Below are 18,842 nucleotides of genomic sequence, written 5' to 3'. Positions count from 1 at the left end.
ATGGCATAGGTTCACCATCTTGAGGATATTATATATATGTAACTTTTGAGTAAACCCCCCATAGGTACATATTGATCCAGTTGTATAATAATACAATAATGTTGGGCAGCTCTCTACTCAGCCAGATCAGAAGAGAGCTTGCTTCATTCATTGATTACATTTGTCACATTCACAAGGTAAATGTGTATTTGTCAGAACTACTTTTGGTCAGTGGTTTTACACAAGCAGAGATTGATATAATCTGGAAATAAATAAGAAATTAATTGTCCTACTCTATGCTGCCTTACCTTAGTCACACCTTGCTGGAGTAGTGTATTCATTTCTGTATATCCTATATTTTAAAAGACAGTGATAAACTGGAGCAATCCACAGAAAAGTTGCCAGGATGGTGAAAAGACCTAGGTGTATTTAGCTTGCAGAAGAGAAGGTTTTAAAGGGACATGCCAGTTGTCTTTAAATGTATGAAGAGCTCACTTGCTCCAAAAGTTAAGTCCAGATCTAATGGGACGAAATGTAAATCTAGATGCAGATGAGGCATCAGGAACTGTCAGTCAGCGGAAGAGCTGATATCATGGAGTGGCTTCTTCCTCTTCACCAGAGGTTTTCAAACAGGGGTTAGAAAGTCATCTGGGAATGGTTTAATGAATCCTGCAATGTGCAGAGGTTGGACTTGATAATCTCTTTGGTACCTATCATTTTTATTATTCTACAAATGGCTCTGCAGAAAACTAATAAAGAAAATGAAAACCCAAAAAGGCTGCCACAACCCACAGTGGGTAGGAAATAAAAGAGTTTTTGAAAGCACCAGAACGCTATCAACACTACAATTGGTACACAGTCTGTTTGAATACACAGAGTGGTCTGTGCAGGAAGATCTGTCCTTGGCTTGTTGTTGAACAAAGCTTTTTTTCCTCCATCTTAGGATTTTAATAAATAATATAGGCATTCATGTGCTTGTGGAATGGATTTCACCTCCCACCTCAGGTTTTCCTCCGTAGCAGAATTGATAGGACCCATAGCTAGTGCTGCTTCAATAACAACCTTGTTTACAAACATGTTTTCTCCATATTTTTCTACATTTATAAAAAGGCATAGTTCGTATGTCCTTAAAGAGGGAGGCACAGTTTACTTTGACACACGCACACAAGTATTGGGGAAACATGCCATAATATATTTTAAAAACGACTTTTACTATGGCTCTGATGTTTCCCTGCTTTGAGAGGTGTCTTTTTATTCAGAAAGAGACTGTTTCTGTTCTGGTAATGTGTCTGATTAATAATTAGTGCAGTAATTAATGATTAGTGCAGCAAGTCATTCAAAAGAGGCTGGGAAGGGCAGATCAGATAACATTGCTGGCCTTCCGTATTTGCTCAACTAGGCCTGATGGGGGTTGCAGAGTTATGAGTGGGTAGACAAGAGGGTAGTCTCAAACAGATGGTTGGATGGTTAAGTACTTTAGATATTGGGAAATATTAGTATCATTGAAAAGATCATCATGGTTATGTTTTACATCTTTTTTCCAGCTACTGCTTTAGATACACATTGAAAAACCAAGCAAAGACAATCTGAGAGCCAGTTGGTGTAGTGGTTAAGGCACCACTGGGAGGCAGTGAGTTCTAATCTTGCCTTAGGCACAAAGCCAACTGGGGGATTTTGGATCAGTCCCTTTTTCTTAGCCCTTGGAAAAAGGCAACAGAAAATCACATCCAAAATCTTGCTTAAAATACTGTGGGGACTTTATCCAGGCAATTGTCAGGAGTCAAAATTGACTCAAAGGAAAACACACACACACACACACACACACACACACACACACACAGAGAGGTTTAATAAAATGACAAGTTTCTTTTAATTGTGCTTTTAATAATAACTCCTCCCTCCTTCATTACTTTATTGTATTACTCATTATTCGATTGATAAAGCATAGGAGAATTGCATGGGCATTAGCCTTTTGGCTTATGCATCAGATTTAAAATGCACTCAATTTTTTTTTACCCATACAAAATTATGAACACAGGCTTCTTTGTTGTTGTTGTTGTTGTTTTAGATCTCTGTGAAGCCACAGAGATTTAGAGAGCCTTTCTGGTCCATATCTGGGAATGGAAAAGTAATAGAACATTTGCTACCTATTCATAGAATAACAGAGTTAGAAAGGACCTTGGAGGTCATCTAGTCCAACCTGTAAACAACTCCTATACCATTTCAGACAAAGGACTGTCCAGTCTCTTCTTGAAAGCCTCCAATGATGGGGCACCCACAACTTCTGAAGGCAAGTTATTCCATTGGTTAATTGCTCTCACATTAAGAAATTTCTCCTTAATTCTAGATTGCTTCTCTCCTTGGTTTCTCATCTTCCATTGTTTCTCATCTTCCTTTTGGTGCTTTGGAAAATAGATTGATCCCCTCTTCTTTGTGATCGATGGGAAACTTATTTCACTTGAATATCAGTACTCTGCCTTCAGCTAGTCATTTGTTTTTCTACAGTCAACATAAATGCTGATTATGACACGTGTTACCTGTACAGAATCAGGGAAAGAAGAAATTACATTTTTCTTCCATTCTAAAAACTTCCCACCCTTTTACCAATTTGTGCTATGAAAAACAGCCTGGAAAACAGGTGGTGCCATGATTTCTCTTAAAATGCTTCTATATTCTTCATTTCCTCTTTTTATATATAATTTTGTGGGAGAACTAGATTAGATAAGAATGATTTAAATATTGGACTGCTTTACTGTTTATTCACCTGTCCATTCACTCGTTAAATACATACAGATAGTCCTCAACTTACAACCATTCATTTAGTGATGGTTCAAAGTTACAAAGGCACGGAAAATGTGTCATGCTTGTTTTCCACACTTAGAACTGCTGCAGTATCCCTCCGGTCACATGATCAAAACACTTTGCAACTGGCTGGTATTTATGATGGTGGCAGTGCCCTGGGGTCATGTGATCACCTTTGTGAGTTTCTGCCAAGTAAAGTCAATGTCAGGGTTCCAAGTAGCAGATCGATTGCAAGCAAAAACTTTGAGGTAGATTCCTCAAAGAATAGCTTTATTGGAAATATCATATTGGCACATATCTGATGAAAACCGATTCTGAAGGGTCCCTCAGTTTTCACCTAATTAAAAGAGAAAGTTTTAACCCCAATCCCAAACAATTAGTCACATGGCTCAATCAAAGCAGCATCTGCTTGTGTGGTGACATCGTCCAGCCAGGTGTGAGAACATCCTTGGTTCCCAAGAGGAAGTATTTTTGATTACACAACCCCAGCTATTTCTAATCCTTCCTTCCTATCTATCCCTCAGCTCTAGAGTGGTAGCATTGAAGCGCCAAGATGGCTTCGGCCAAGCCAGCTTCAGGGTTGATAGGCTGCTCCCCCTTAATTGAAGAGGAATTCCTGCAAAACAAAACATACAGAGGGAAATTAGTCAAGACACATCTTAACCCCCCTTCCTCCCCTCACAAGCCCATTAGGCTTCTGAGCGGGAAGCTACATTCACTTTACAGTTCTGTTACTAATGGCAGCTAATTAATAAGTGCAATGATACATTTAACAAGAGAGGTAAGAGAGGTAGAGAGGCAGAGAGTAAAATGAGGCAAAGCTCACTAAGCAACTTTCTCACTTAACAACAGAAATTTTGGACTCAGTTGTGGTTGCACATCGAGGACTACCTGTAGTTAATAAACTTGTTGGAATAGAAATTTTATTCCAGAGCATATAGCCTTTTGAAATCTCACAACATAAATTGGAAAGACATTCTTTCTTTGATGTTTGTTATGAATATGCTGTCCTGGAAAATGGCATCTCATTGCACCCATGGGAAACCTACAAATAGGTTAGGAAGCCACAATCCAGGGAGAAAATGGCAAAACAGATTGGTTTCAAGTTAGCAAAGGAGTGAGATACAGCCATATACTTCCTCATTATTTATCCCAGCTGTATGCTGAATATAATTTTTATGTTTTTACTTATTTGTATCCTGCCTTTATTGTAGTTAACTCAAGGCAGTGAACATATCCAACATACTTTCCTCCTCCTATTTTTCCCCACAAACAACAACCCTGTGAGGTAGATTGGGCTGAGAGAGAGAGAGACTGGCCCAAAGTCACCCAGCTGCCTTTCATGGCTAAGGTGGGACTTGACTCTCATAGTCTCCCACTTTCTAGCCTACTTACTTAACCACTATATCAAACTGGGTGTCTAATATTGACTGAGAAATATTGAGGAAGTCTGAATTTGAAGATGAGCATGCTTTTAAAATTAAAGAAAGAAACATAGTGACCTATGCTGAATAGTTGATGACTATTCTAATAGCTAAAAGGCAAATCTTGCAAGCTTTAATAAATAAAAGTCAAGAGGCCTAGGTAAAAATGGGACTAAAATTAAATATAATCTTTTTATGACTGCCCAGGAATTATTTTACTTTTTTCTCCTAATTTCAGTCTTTTCATATTTCAATACTAGGGTCTTATAAAAAGTGCCTGTCAAAAATACTTCCTGCAGTCAATCAAGCTGACAACTGGAACTTTGTTTTAGTAATAACAAGATTTTCCAGGTTGTTCCCTGACCTGAAAGATTTGCATTTGCAATTGGAATTCAGCTATAGGATTTCTGTTTGATGCACTTGCTGTAGAATGACTCTAGTTGCAATGCTGTTGCAGTTCTTCCTCTAAATGTACAGTACAAGTTTTATGTGAGTCGACTATTAACATTTTTCATACAGATATCAGCTTGCTTCAGCTTATAAAAAAACTGCATAGAAAGCAACATTCAGAAACACTGAAGGACTTTCAAGGATAGTATTTTGAATTCAGAAGAAAATTAGCAATTAACTCCCATATTTTTTGGGTTTGAGCATCTTCCATTTGTCAGTGACTCTTGAGGCCCCTGGGCCATATTCTTACACACCCATTGCCATTTTGGACATAAGGAGATCCAGAAAGGAAAAGAATGCCAACATACATAATTTTACCCGATAAGCTTTCTTGGATAGAAGCAGCTGCCAAACTAAAAGGAAGATTTTAGGGAAACAAATTTTATTTCAAATTAAAAGAAAGCACTGGATCACAGGAAAAAAAAATACAGGTAGCTTTGTGATTATACACATTTGTATTTCTAGGTGCCTTTACAAGCTGGTACTCTCTACTGTTTTACAGGAATTGTTTTAGATATCTTTTTTTCCCTATTATCTTCATTGCTTTTGTCCTTAATCTTTTTACTACCACTCTCTGTGACCAAGCTCTTCTTCCCTTTCCCCTTCATTCAAGAGAGCACAGGAGGTTACTATTCTTCTTGCTGGACATCCATAAATGCTAGTAGAGATCAAGAAGAATATTTGTAGCTGGGGATTGAAATGAGGGACCTTGGTGCTCTCTGAGCTTGATTGTTTCATTACCCAAACTAGGTAACATCATCAGTGCTAGTAAGAAGTAGAATTTACTCTCAGTTTATATTCTAGTGGATTGCCCTGTGAAAAAGTAGATTGTTAGGGCAAGCTGTTTAAATATAAACTGAGAACAAACCCCATTCCTTACTACTACTGATGATGTTATGTAGTTTGGGTAATGAAATGTCTGCAAGAAAAGAACCAAGGACCCCCTCATAAATGCTAGTCTTTGGGCCAGCAGCTAAGGATGCCTTTAGGATATAACAATTTGTTTCAGTTCTCTTTGAGTTTTAGTAATCACTTGCCCAGTATGTACCTCTAATGACCCTAAGCTTGGAATGAATCCAATTTCAATCCTGAAATTCTCAAATAAGTAGCTGGAGAAACTACTTTAGCCTGGAAATGCACCATTCAATCCATTCCATCTCCTTTGAAGTATTAAATGAAATTTCAGATTTCAGATATGTCTAGACATAGACAGTGTGTGAAAAAGTTGATAATGCATTAATCATTTTTAACAACAGGTAATATGCATAATTTATGGTGTTACAGTGCTATCTTTTTTTGATATTTATGATGGATAATGCTCAGTTTTGCCCTCATATTACTGCTTTAAATTATACCACAAGAAAATTAATGAGAAAGTAGATTTATGAGTTTCATTTGTTTGTCAATTTGGAAATTAATTGGGTGTTAATTTTAGCCGTCCCTCATCAGACCAGGTCTTTAGTATGTGTGCATTACTTTGCATTCATTGAAGCCTACCTCCCATTTACTGTGGGTCACTAGCTTTGCATACATTAAAATAGCCCTCAGGCTCATTCCCTTGATTACTTTTTGAGCTGCCATGCATTAGAAAATTTACGCCTTTCTGTTATAATTATGAAAATTCAGTAGAGGAGGGTGGTACTTGCATAACAGCAAATATGCATTGTGCCTGGCCTTTGTGAAATCTCATATGACAAAATTCTAGCTGTTATTTTCATTACTTACTACAGTATTACTGTAAGTAATAGGGCTATCTTTCCTTTGGAGTTATTGTCTTTAGAGACTTAAAAGTGTCACTCATAAAGTCAGCCAAATGCAAAAGCACAAGAAAATACAATTTAAAACAAAGAGTTTTTACTTTGTATTATTTTGCTTGTTAATTTTCATCTTTTCCAATTCTATCTAAAGTTTATCATATTAAATAGAATCAAGATCATATGAAGTGTTAGTACCACTTCACAATGCCTTGGTAAGACCAAACATGGAATATTACATCCAATTTTGATGAACACAATATAAAAAAGATGTTGAGACTCTAGAAAGAGTGAAGGGAAGAGCAATAAAGATGATTAGGGAACTGGAGACTAAAACATATGGAGAACTGGTTCAGGAATTGGGTATGTCTTATTCAATGAAAAGAACGACAAGGGGTGATATGATAGCAGTCTTTCAATATCAATGGAAGCTGACCAAGGAGAACACCAACCTGGAACTAAGGAGAAATTTCCTGACAAAAACAATTAATCAGTGGAACAACTTGCCTTCAGAAATTGTGGGTGCTCCATGACCGGAGATTTTTAAGAAGAGATTGGACAACCATTTGTCTGAGAAGGGTTTTCTGATTGAGCAGTGAATCAGACTAGCAATAGCAATAGCACTTAGACTTATATACTGCTTTACAGCCCTCTCTAAGCGGTTTACAGAGTCAGTAAATTGCCCCCAATAATTTGGGTCCTCATTTTACCTATCTCGGAAGGATGGAAGGCTGAGCCAACCTTGAGCCTGATGAGATTTGAATTGTCAGATTGCAGGCAGCCTGCAGTCAGCAGAAATAGCCTGCAGTACTGTATTCTAGCCACAGCACCACTGTGGCTCATAACTAGAAGATCTCCAAAGTCCCTTCCAAGTCTGATATTCTGTTAATTTCCCAACAGTTAAGCTCATTATTAGCCATGTGAAAAACATTGAATAGCACACTTATAGATTGTGAAACATGATAACACTAAAGGAAATTTTCATGCCTGGCTCCTGCTGTTGATTTTTTAATTGCTTGCTTTGTAATGAAAGAAAACATATCAACATAATCAGTTAATGTAGACTCAAATACATAAGAAGTATGTGGTCTCAGTAGTATATGCATGAAAGAGAAAAATATTTTACATTTTCTTTGGCTGATATGCAAAATGTTGTATCACATTGTACTATTATCAACTTGCTAACATGTAGATAAATTGTTAGTGTTGTTATTTTACAACAAGAAGGGACTAGGTAGATACTGTACCTATGTTAATTTTGTTTAGTTTTCAGGTATGTTTGGTTGTTTACTCTTCGAGCTGCCCACATTTTTATTGCTTGGTTTTTTTCCCTTCAAGTGTATTTTAATTCACTGTAATTTTTTTTTTTTTTGAAAGTCAATCAGTTTCCAAATTGAATAAGTAAATAAATACATAAATTAATATTTTCCCTAGAGCTTAGTTTTTAAAGCTAATCATTGATAATGACATTGGAAAGAGATCCATCTAATCTGATAAAGGATAATTATTCTTTTCTTTTTCCTTTGTAGTATAGAACCTTCATGGTATATTTTTTGGTAAACTGCCGAAAAGGCTTCTATAGATCTTTTTCTTTAAAAAAGTCTAAAAATTAAAAAAAGCTGCTTGATCCAACAGATTTGTTATAATTTCAGAATGCATTTCAGCATGTGGATGTCTTTAATGTCACATTTCTACCCATTCAAAGGTCACTTGTAAATTGTATGGTCCAATAGGATGAAATGTTTTGTCTCTGTTTTTCCTTATGCTGCAACCCATATGGAAAATTCTGTTCTTTGCTTGATTGGCCTAGAATTTGTTACTATGATGTCCATAGCCACTGTACTGTATTGTCCACAGAGATTTAACACATAAAAATGGTCAAAAGGGGACATATAGAACATGATTCACACCATACTATACTGGAACAGCTTTGTCCTAAAAAGGAGCAGAAGGTATTGTTTTAGGAGTATAACTGGATACTTAATCCCAATTAAAACAAAACAACAAACAACAAAACCCAAGTTAAAATAGCATTGTGCTGCTATACACTCACCCAATTGACTGACTCAGTTGATTGATAAACCAACACAAAATAAACTGACAGCGTAAGAGGCGACTCACCTCTTGTTTCTTATAGAGACTTGCTACTTGTAATGCAAAGGCCTCATAGCATGCATGATCTTTCCTAGCAGAGTTAAGGGTTGTGGGGTAATGAAGCTTATTCATTTCTGAACCCATTTTTTCACAATTTGAGGCAGCTCTGACGAAGATGATAGTTGATGATAGAGTGGGGACAGTTCAAACCAACAGTTCATGCTCGCTGTTATCCAGTAATTGCTTGTTGCAGAAAAATAAGGAAAGGGTAGAATCGAAAAAGTGTTTGTTTGACTATGTTGTTGTGTGGCTGCCATCTTGAGTTTTTTTAATCTCCAGAACACACCCCAACTTTCTGCCTACTTCTACCTTCAGTAGAAACTAATTGTCTGAGAAGAAATAATATGATGTGTGGGGTCCTTGGTGTTCTCTGTGCTTGGCTGTTTTTCAGCAGATGCTTCATTAACAACTTAGTAACATCATTGGTCCCTTCTGGTACTGATTCTGTTACTTAGTTGGGCAATGAATGTCTGTAACAAAACATCCAAGCTCAGAGAGCATAAAGGACCTCCATGTTCAATCCAGAGCTACAAATATTGTCTTCTATTAATGATTTGACCATGATTAACACTGTGGCTACTACCCACTGGTTAGCCAAATGAGGGTTATTTTAAAATGAAGAGTAAATTTTTGACTAACAGATTTATGTTTAATTTTTATTTTATTATTACATTTATATGCTGCCCATCTCACTATCCAAATCAACTCTGGGTGGCTTTTTTCTGGCAGAAATAGTTAAATATTCCTTTACTAACTCATGCTATTAAATCATTTGCTTTTGCATGATTTTCATAGAAATAGAAATATTTAGCATAAATCTGTGTTTAAATTAAACATTCTTAAATGATTGGGCAACTTTTTAAAGGACATTTATTCTGCTAGATATAAATGATTGATCAACCAAATTAATTTATATGTGCCTGACATTTTATTTTATTTTATTTTATTTATTTTTTTATTTATTTGATTGTCAGTCACTTACAAGGTAATAGGTATAAGTATAAACATGAGTAAGAATACAGGAAATAGGTACGAATAAATGGGGACAATAGGACAGGGATGGTAGGCATGATGGTGCATTTGTGTATGCCCCTTATAGACCTCTTAGGAATGGGGTGAGGTCAGTAGTAGATAGTTTGAGGTCAAAGGAGTGGGGGTTAGAGGATGTAACAACAAAGTCAGGTAGTGCATTCCAGGCATTGACCACTCTGTTACTGAAGTAGTACTTTCTGCAATAACGTTTCAAACAGTTTACATTGAGTTTGTATCTGTTGTGTGCTCTTGTATTATTGTGATTGAAGCTAGTTGAAGCGGAAGTTTGACTTGGTCAAACTTAATTTGACTGTTCAGGAATAAAGCTAGTTTTACCTGATAGTTTGAATCATTCAGGAAGATGCAAAAATTGCTTTGCTTTGACACAAATTTTGTTTCAACCTTCCCTGAAAAAGATTTATTATAACTATACCAATAGTTCGAAACTTAAATTTTTGCAAGAATTTTATTCAGAAAATATAACAAAGCATATGTTTGATGGGACAATTCTATGCCAAGAAGGGATACAAAGTATTTCAATGAAAAAATAATCCATTCTGGATTATGTTTCTTTCTTATTCTTTGACAATCAAGACAGGAAATGTTTTAAAGAAAAACATCAATTATTTCTTTCTCATCCTATTCATTCTCTAGCATATTTATTTTTGTCACAGGAATGAGAGCACTTAGCAAAATTTGGCTTTATCTCAAAACATTAAGTAAAATCTGATTTCATTAATATCTGGATAGGAGAAATCCAGAATTGTATACTACATTTTGAAATCAAAATATCTGAGAAAAAGATAGTGACAAATCATTTCTGTATTGTTGCCAAGAAAAGAGCATTCAACTTGAAGAAAATGTTACTTTTTACCTAGATTTTACCTGTACCCACAACTATTAGCAATTGCACAGTTTTTTTCCTCTACCAACTTTTAAAAAAATTAAATTGTTTTTACATAATTCACTTTTGGGTGAAACTTGCATTATATTATATAAAGATTTTACAGTGATACACAGACATATCTTGTTATGGAGTAACCTTGGGTGAACAAATACAACTATCCATTCTGTTTTTGTTGACTGTTGGATGAGATGGGTGGGAAGAGGCCTGTGATTGGTTACCAAAACAGCACTCACCTATACTTCAACTGTTATTACTGAAATTATTCATTTGTATTTTTCCCCAGCTGGACATTTTGGTAGTCTTATACTGTATGAAGAGAACAACGGTGTGCACACTTGACTGTATTTCTTTTAAAAAAATCCAACAGTACTCTGAAAGTGAAGGGTCTAGAATTAGAAGGAGTAATTTAAATCATAAGCTCTTTTGGATTTTTGAGTAATGTGGAAATTCCAGAATGTGATTCAAGAGAAGAGTTTCTAAATCTCTTGAATACACCATACCTTGAAAATTGACAGTGGATCCCTTGCTGATTGCATGTGGTTGCTTCTACAGAGATCCCTTGCTTCCATTTTACTAGTCTTGAGGGAACATATACTATATACTGTGAGTCTGTATACTATTACTTGAGGGGCGGGGTAGTTATATTGTGGTTATCTAGGAAGATCATTCATTGGGACCCACTGGCACCCAAGAGTCTCTGTTTTCAGATGTAGTGAGATGTTTGTGTGCAAGATAATAGTCAAGAGTTTAAACAATTGTTTAAGATGCAAAAGAAAGAATTACATTATATCATCTCCTGTACTACTAATGTACTGGTAGAAATGGGCTGAAGAAGTTTTCTTTAATAGTAAACCCAGAGTAGTTCTTTGTCAAAGATTGATCAAAGCCTTTACTGAAGTTCTTCTCAAGCAAAACTATGTCATTCATAAATCCTTGAATGCAGATTAATAATCTAAATGTTTCAGATTAATGACATGTAAATGTACTCACTTTACTCAAAAGAATAATTAACACTCATCATTATAAAAGAAGATTGTCTCTCTTGGCAATTAGATATCTATTACTTTTCTGATGGAAAAAAGTAGTTTCTTCTAAAATTCCAACCGGGTTATGGTACAAAGAGCTGGATTGATCAGTATATTTCAGCCTGTCATGAGTGCTATCTCTTTAAAACTTTTGTAACTTTATTCAGGTTTGTCCCACCATCATGATCCATCTATTCAAGTCAAATGGTTATCTTTGTTTAAAAATACAGGTAGTCCTTAACTTATGACCACAATTGAGCCCAGCATTTCTGTTAAATGAAACATTTGTTAAGTGGGGTTTGCTTCATTTTACCACTTTTCTTTTAATATACAGTATTATTAAAACTGTCTTACACAATTCAAGAAAAATGTTGAAGTATTGTTAAAGCAACTGAATTGTAAATCTTAATGTATTTGTGGTAGCACATCTGAATTCACTCTGACAGAAAAGGAACTTGTTGAGCAACTACTGCCCTAGTTAGATGAATAATACATTTTTAAAATGTTGCAGAATTACCAATAGATCAATGTAACTTATGCTTGAACTAATAATGAAAATATAAATCATATGAAAAGAGGGAGCAAATACTTTTAATTGTAGCAAGCTGTAAAGTAAGTGTTTTTCCGTCTACTTTATTATTATTATTATTTTTCTTTTTTCCATTAAATTATTCCAGGTTTTTGAGTCATGATGCAAGAATCTGGAACTGAGACAAAAAGTAATGGTTCAGCCCTTCAGAATGGAGCAAGCACTGTCAACTCCTTACTAGATTGCACCCTACGTGAAATAAGACCAAACGGAGAGACACCTTCGGTGGAAATCGGTGCAGCGGATCTTGCCCATCTTCAACAACAGCAGGTACTGTAAAATATACTACCAATATTTTATCAACTTTGAAAGATTCTTATATACAGAAATAAAGGTTGAAGGAATTCTTCACATCATAAAAAATACTCTGGTATTTTCCAACAAATAAATACTTTAAAGCATTTATTTATATCAGATTAATTGACTGGCATTCTGCAGAACTAAAGTATAACCTTAAAGAGAAGGAACTGTATCATATCAACTCCTGCATTACCAGCATTTCACTAGTAAAAATAACCCTAAAAGATTTCTTCGCTTTAATAGTGAACCCCAATTCAGTGCTATAACAAACACTAAACCAGCAGCCCCCAACCGCCGGAGACCAGTTCTGTCGAGAGAAGTTTCTCCCATGAGCTGTGAAGAGCATCCAGAAGTGGAAGGTGCTTCAGTTTCTTCTGGAAAGGCTGGGCTTAAAACTCCAGGATGCTCCTTCTCCTCCACGGGACACCTCCCCAGCGTTCCCCAGCCTTCGTGATAAGAGGTTGTGTACTCCCTGACTGGAACGTTTTTCTGATTCAGCTAGTCAAAATTCAGGTTTGCTCTTGGGTTAATTCGGCTTGTAAATTTATCCCCAATTAATTTGGTGATTTCAAGGCTTGTGGCTCTATTAGGTCATCCCCCCAATCAGTTTGAGAGCAGTTCCGCAGGCAGCCTGAGACGGCCGCTTCAGGCAATTAGCTTATCTAATCCCCCGATCGTCTTATCTCTGCAATCTTGGTGGAGCGCTCACAGCCACGTCTGACTTCTCCTTGCCGTTTTGACTGACAGGATCATTTATCTGACAATTTAGAGAGTCAGCAGCAGTGGCTCGTTAAACTGCTCAGGCATTTAACATCGGAGATTCTGCCTTCCCGCCATTTTCAACGGCTGGCTTCAAGTTCGCGCCTAAATATCACAGGCGCCATATCCCACTGGTTTCCCTTCTTGGGGACCGGGGCAAGTACCTTCCAACCCCACTACTTTCAACCAGAGGGGTAGGCATCACCCAATAATAATAATAATAATAATAATAATAATAATAATAATAATAATAATAATAATAATTTAAAAAATTAAAGTTAGAGGCACGAGAATCAGTCCTCCACAATGGAAGGTGACAACCTCTTCCGCTCCAAGACAAATAAGTCCTGAGATAAGTCAGTAGGACCCAAAAAGGCCTCTAAGGTGGCGGATAAGGGTGCCCATAGAGGGCACCAAGCCTTGGAAAGGCAGTTGCAGAAACGGGCCAGGGAGGTGGACAAGATGGCTATGACACAACAATTGGATCAGAGCTCAAGTACATTTTTGGGGCCCTTGGACTTATCCACCCAGCCCAGACAAGCTATTCTGGACAGCCTCCCATAGGCATATCTCCTCCAATGAGCACTGCCCGGCAAATCCCAGAGGCAACCTTCACCCCTACGGCCGCCGGTTTAAAACAGGAGGAGGGATTACCTGAGACTATTCCAATCGAAATGAGGCAATGGATGGAGATGGCCATACAAAAGGGCATTGTGGCTGGAGTTCAGCAATCCATCCGGACCAGACACTTTTCGGCTATTTCGGAAGTGGGATCCCTGTCTGCTCAATCCTTTGCGCATGTGGGACATCATCAAACTCAGGTATTCCCCAATATTCCTAACATACCAGTCCAGGGGCTTCGGGAGGAGGTGGAATTAGATGACCAGGATGTTCCCATGGAGCGGGGGGTCGATCCATCAGATGGACTTGGGGTTGTCAGAGGCTGACCCACTAGAATGAGGAATGTCAGACGACGAAGGCCTCATTCCGGACCCACCTACCTTTTCTGGCCTTTTTCTTCCGCACCTCTTTAAATCTTTACTGTTCAAAGCAAAGAACACCGCTAAACTAGGCACATCAAGCCCTCATCCATTGTCAACAGGGTCTCAGGATGAATCCGAGGATCTAATATTCTCACAACTGGCTAATGAGGCAGAAACTATTCCTGTTCCTCGTATGTTTGCTAAATTAGTACAAAATCAATGCCCATCAGCAGCATCCTACCCAGCCCCAACAGGGTACGATAAACGATATTATAATTTGGCACCAGAGTTTTCAAATTTTCTCAAAACTCCAGAGGTGGATGAGCCCATTGTGGCACTGGCCTCTTCTTCAACCTTTCTCAATGAGGCCGAGGAAGCCCTGAGACCGGAGGAAAAGAGAGCAGAGTTGGCACTCCATAGGGCGCATGTTTCTGACGCCTGGGCCATTAGGGCAGCTAGAGCTGCGTCCTTTGTTACACGGTCCTCCCTACGATGACTCTTCCACTTGAGGGATACATTGCCGGTGTCAAATGTCAGAGCACACCAGGACCTTGCTAAGATTATTGCAGCGGCAGAATTCTCCGCCGACACCACATTTAATGCAGTCAAATTCTCGTCTAGAGCCAAAGCATCTCACGTATCAGCACGGAGACTGCTATGGTTTAGACATTGGCAGGCAGATACCAAGCATAAATGCAAACTGGCATCAGCCCCAATATCGGGGGATAAATTATTTGGCAGTGTCTTGGAGCCCCTGCTTATTGAGAACAGAAACAAGAAAAAAGTGCTCCCCCTCTTTTTCGGAGGTCTGAAAACAGAACGCCCCAGTCGTTTCGAAGGGGCTGCTTTCAGCCCTACTATCAAAGCCCATATGTTCCCAGATTGCAGAGAACATCAGGCTACAGGCCCAGTTTTAGACTGGATAGGTTGGAATCTTCCGATAGAGGTCAGCGGGGAGGGCAAAACAGAAGAAACCCCGGAGGCTGATTTTTTCATCGCCCCAAGTGAGTCCTTCACAGCAGCTCCCATTGGAGGGCAGCTAAAATTGTTTGCTGATCAATGGGACAGCTCCACCTCTGATGCGTGGGTCAGGGACTCTGTTAGGTTTGGTTTGGCACTAGAGTTTCAATCCTCCCCCCCCCCCGAACTTTTTCATTAGGAGCTCTAGGTCCACGGACCCCATTAAGAGAGCATTGATGCAGGAGGCTATCAATCATCTTCTGCATATTCGGGCCATTAGAGAGGTCCCATCTAAACAATGGGGTCAAGGCTGTTACTCTCTATTGTTTGTGGTCCCAAAGAGTTCGGAGGGCTGGAGGGCAATTCTGGACCTCAAATGTCTGAACAGATCATTGGTTTATCGAAAATTCAAGATGACTACTCTCCAGTCCATTCTGCTCAGGATCAGAGAGGACGATGTCTTGACCTCTATAGATCTGACAGAGGCTTATCTACATATACTAATTAGACCTGCTCGCTACAAATATCTTAGATTTTGCTATTGTGATCGGCACTATGAATATATCTCCCTACCATTTGGTCTGCCTTTGGCCCCTAGGACTTTTACCAAGGTCCTAGTGGCTTTGGCTGCCTCACTCAGGATCAAATCTATTCGTTTACAATGTTATCTGGATGATACTTTAATTTTGTCATCTTCCAGACATCAAGCAAATTTGGATACCAAGATTACTCTGGAGACCCTTCAAGGTCACGGCTTTTCCATAAATTGGGATAAAAGCCATTTGATCCCCTCAACTAGATTAGTTCATTTAGGGGCAGTGATAGATACCACGGAGGGCAAGGTTTTTCTTTCTCAGGACAATAGTATCCAGTCTTTGGCCAGAAAGATCAGAGCCTTAAAGAGGGTTTCCCTGGAAGTTCTGCCTCAACTGTTAGGAAAACTGATTTCTTGTATTTCCATTGTGCCTTGGGCTCGATTCCATTCTAGAGATATGCAATGGTTCCTGCTACCTTTCCAGCGATCCGGAAGAGCCACTTCCAACGTCTGGATAAAGGTATCGCACAATGTTCTCCGATCGCTCCGCTGGTGGTTGGACAACACGATAAACAAGTGGTGTCCTTTCAAGGAACCTTGCAGGGCAACAATCACAACCGATGCCAGCCTGGTAGGATGAGGAGCTCACTTCCAATCCCACACTGCACAGGGAATTTGGGCTATTTCCGAACAATCACAAAGCATCAACCTGTTGGAGCTGCGAGCAGTTCATCTGGCGTTATGCAGTTTTCTACCCCTTTTCCAATCACGCCATGTTCTGGTCTTGACAGACAATATCACAACCAAGGCACACATAAACAGACAGGGGGGTACCCACTCCAACTTCTGATTGCTGGAGACGGCCAATTTGTTCAAGTGGGCCGAGGCCAATCTGTTTTTGCTCAAGGCAGAGCACATAGCAGGGGCCATAAACACACAATCGGACTGGCTCAGCAAGGCCACAATAGATCAGACGCCTACACCTGTCTTTCTTCCAGGAAGCAGTGCGGAGGTTTGGGCAACCAGTGATCAATCTATTTGCCTCTCCCCTCAACGCCCAATTGCCCCGGTATATTTCAAGGTACCTGACTCAGCGGGTGGAGGCCATCAACGCCCTGCGATGTCAGTGGCCTCTCGGACTTCTATATGCGTTTCCTCCACTCCCGGTAATACCCAGGTTGATCCAGAAGTTATTGGAGGAATGAGCGGAATTGATATTGGTTGCCCCTTACTGGCCCAGGCGAACGTGGTTCGCGGACTTACAGGACCTGTCGTGAGAACAACCTTGGAAAATTCTACCGTCACAGATTTTCCTCTCGCAAGGGCCGGTACTTCACCCAGACGCACAATGGCTTAGCCTAGCCCTATGGAGGTTGAGCGGAGCTGTTTAAGGACCCAACAGATTTCAGAGGATGCCATTGCCACCATACAAGCATCCAGACGGTCCTGAACAAATCGTATATACTAGGCCACATGGTCTGCTTTCTGTCGCTGATGTCGCGGGTCTAAGATCAACCCAACCACCCCATCAATAGGACAATTATTGGACTTTTTACAGGAGGGGTTGATCAAGGGCCTATCTCCAAATCCTTTACACAGACAGGTGGTGGCCTTAGCCTCTGTGATATCCTGGGGTGACCTTTATTCCATAGCGCACCATCCACATGTCCGCAGCTTTCTTAAGGGTCCTGCAAACTTACCACCTCCTGTAATTCACTGCTATCCCATTTGGGAGCTCAACAAGGTGTTAACCGCACTTGCAACTGGCCCGTTTGAGCCTTTAAGAACCGCTAGTCTCAAATTCCTGACATATAAGGTGGTCTTCTTAATTGCGATCACATCAGCAAGGAGGATTTCCGAATTGGCAGCATTGTCAATGAGAAAGGACCTGTGCGTGTTTCATGAGGACAGAATGGTTCTCAGATTGGATCCATCGTTCACCCCTAAAGTAAATTCAGTCTTCCACAGAGCGCAGGAGTTGGTGCTTCCAAATTTTTGTCCAAAACCATCTCATAGACTAGAGCATCAATGGCATTGACTTGACGTTCGAAGGGTGTTAAGCATCTATCTAGACCGCACGGCGGCATTTCAAAAATCTGAGGCTCTGTTCCTATCCTTCAACCCATCCACTTTAGGACACAAGTTGTCGTCGACGACCATCGATAGATGGTTGAGAGCCACCATAGCTAAAAGTTACGAATGCCAGTCCATCTCAGTTCCTAAGGGCATTACAGCCCACTCAACAAGGAGTGCACCAACATCAGCAGCATGGGCCACACGGGCTTCCATAGACAAAATTTGCAGAGTGGCAACTTGGGCTTCACCATCTCCCTTTGTCAGAAATTATAAAATTGATGTCTATGCCTCAGTGGACGCTTCATTTGGCAGAAGCGTCCTGCAGAGGGTCCACAGAATTTAGGAGTGGATTTCGATCCAGATGGAGTCCCTCCCTAAGGACAGGCCAAGCTTTGGTATGTTCCACTTCTGGATGCTCTGAACAGCTCATGGGAGAAAGGGCGTTGGTACTTACCTGATACGCCCGTTCTCTGTGAGCTGTAAAGAGCATCCATCCCCACCCACTTCTTTCCGTCTGGTGGGGTTCCGTTCCGTTCAGGGATCTAGATTAGGTGATGAGTTCTGGACTTTGGCACTCAGTCTTTGCAAAACTGGGGGATGCTGGCGAGGTGTCCCATGGAGGAGGAGGAGCGTCCAGGAGTTTTAAGCCCAGCCTTTCCAGAAGAGACTGAAGCACCTCCCACTTCTGGATGCTCTTCACAGCTCACAAAGGGTGTATCAGGTAAGTACCAACGCCCTTTTTCTGCAGACTGGAGAGGGCATGATTTCATGCATTCCCTGTATCCCATGCACAGATGAGATGCTCATTTGCATTGCCTGGTTTCCAGTGTGTCGTGGGCCATGCCAGTCTGCTACCCAGGTTTGGTGACTCCTGCACTAAATTACTGATAATAGAAATAGCACTTAGACTTATATATTGCTTTACAGTGCTTTACAGCCCTCCCTAAGCAGTTTACATAGTTAGCATATTGCCCCACAACAATTTTGGGTCCTCATTTTACCCACCTCAGAAGGATGGAAGGCTGAGTCAATCTTGAGCCTGGTGAGATTTGAACTGCCAAATTATAAGCAGCAGAAGTATCCTGCAGTACTGCACTCTAACCACTGTGCCAC

The 18,842-nt window shown here is 39.7% G+C and overlaps 1 protein-coding gene across 32 annotated transcripts in view; it reads left to right on the top strand.

Moving 5' to 3' along the window:
* Positions 1-18,842, top strand: part of FOXP1 (forkhead box P1) — a 639,457-nt gene that overhangs the window by 361,513 nt on the left and 259,102 nt on the right. For all 32 annotated transcript variants that reach the window (XM_087923662.1, XM_026722283.2, XM_087923674.1 and 29 more), the window contains one exon: positions 12,205-12,386. In XM_087923662.1, the coding sequence (XP_087779788.1) occupies positions 12,216-12,386 (171 nt within the window). In that variant the 5' untranslated portion in view covers positions 12,205-12,215. The remainder of the gene's footprint in view (positions 1-12,204; positions 12,387-18,842) is intronic.

The sequence above is a fragment of the Pseudonaja textilis genome, chromosome 2 (assembly GCF_049901715.1).
Source record: "Pseudonaja textilis isolate UNSWEBS1 chromosome 2, rPseTex1.2, whole genome shotgun sequence".
NCBI lineage: Eukaryota > Metazoa > Chordata > Lepidosauria > Squamata > Elapidae > Pseudonaja > Pseudonaja textilis.
Note: the sequence above shows the minus strand (reverse complement) of the source record. Positions and strands in the feature narration are given on the sequence as shown.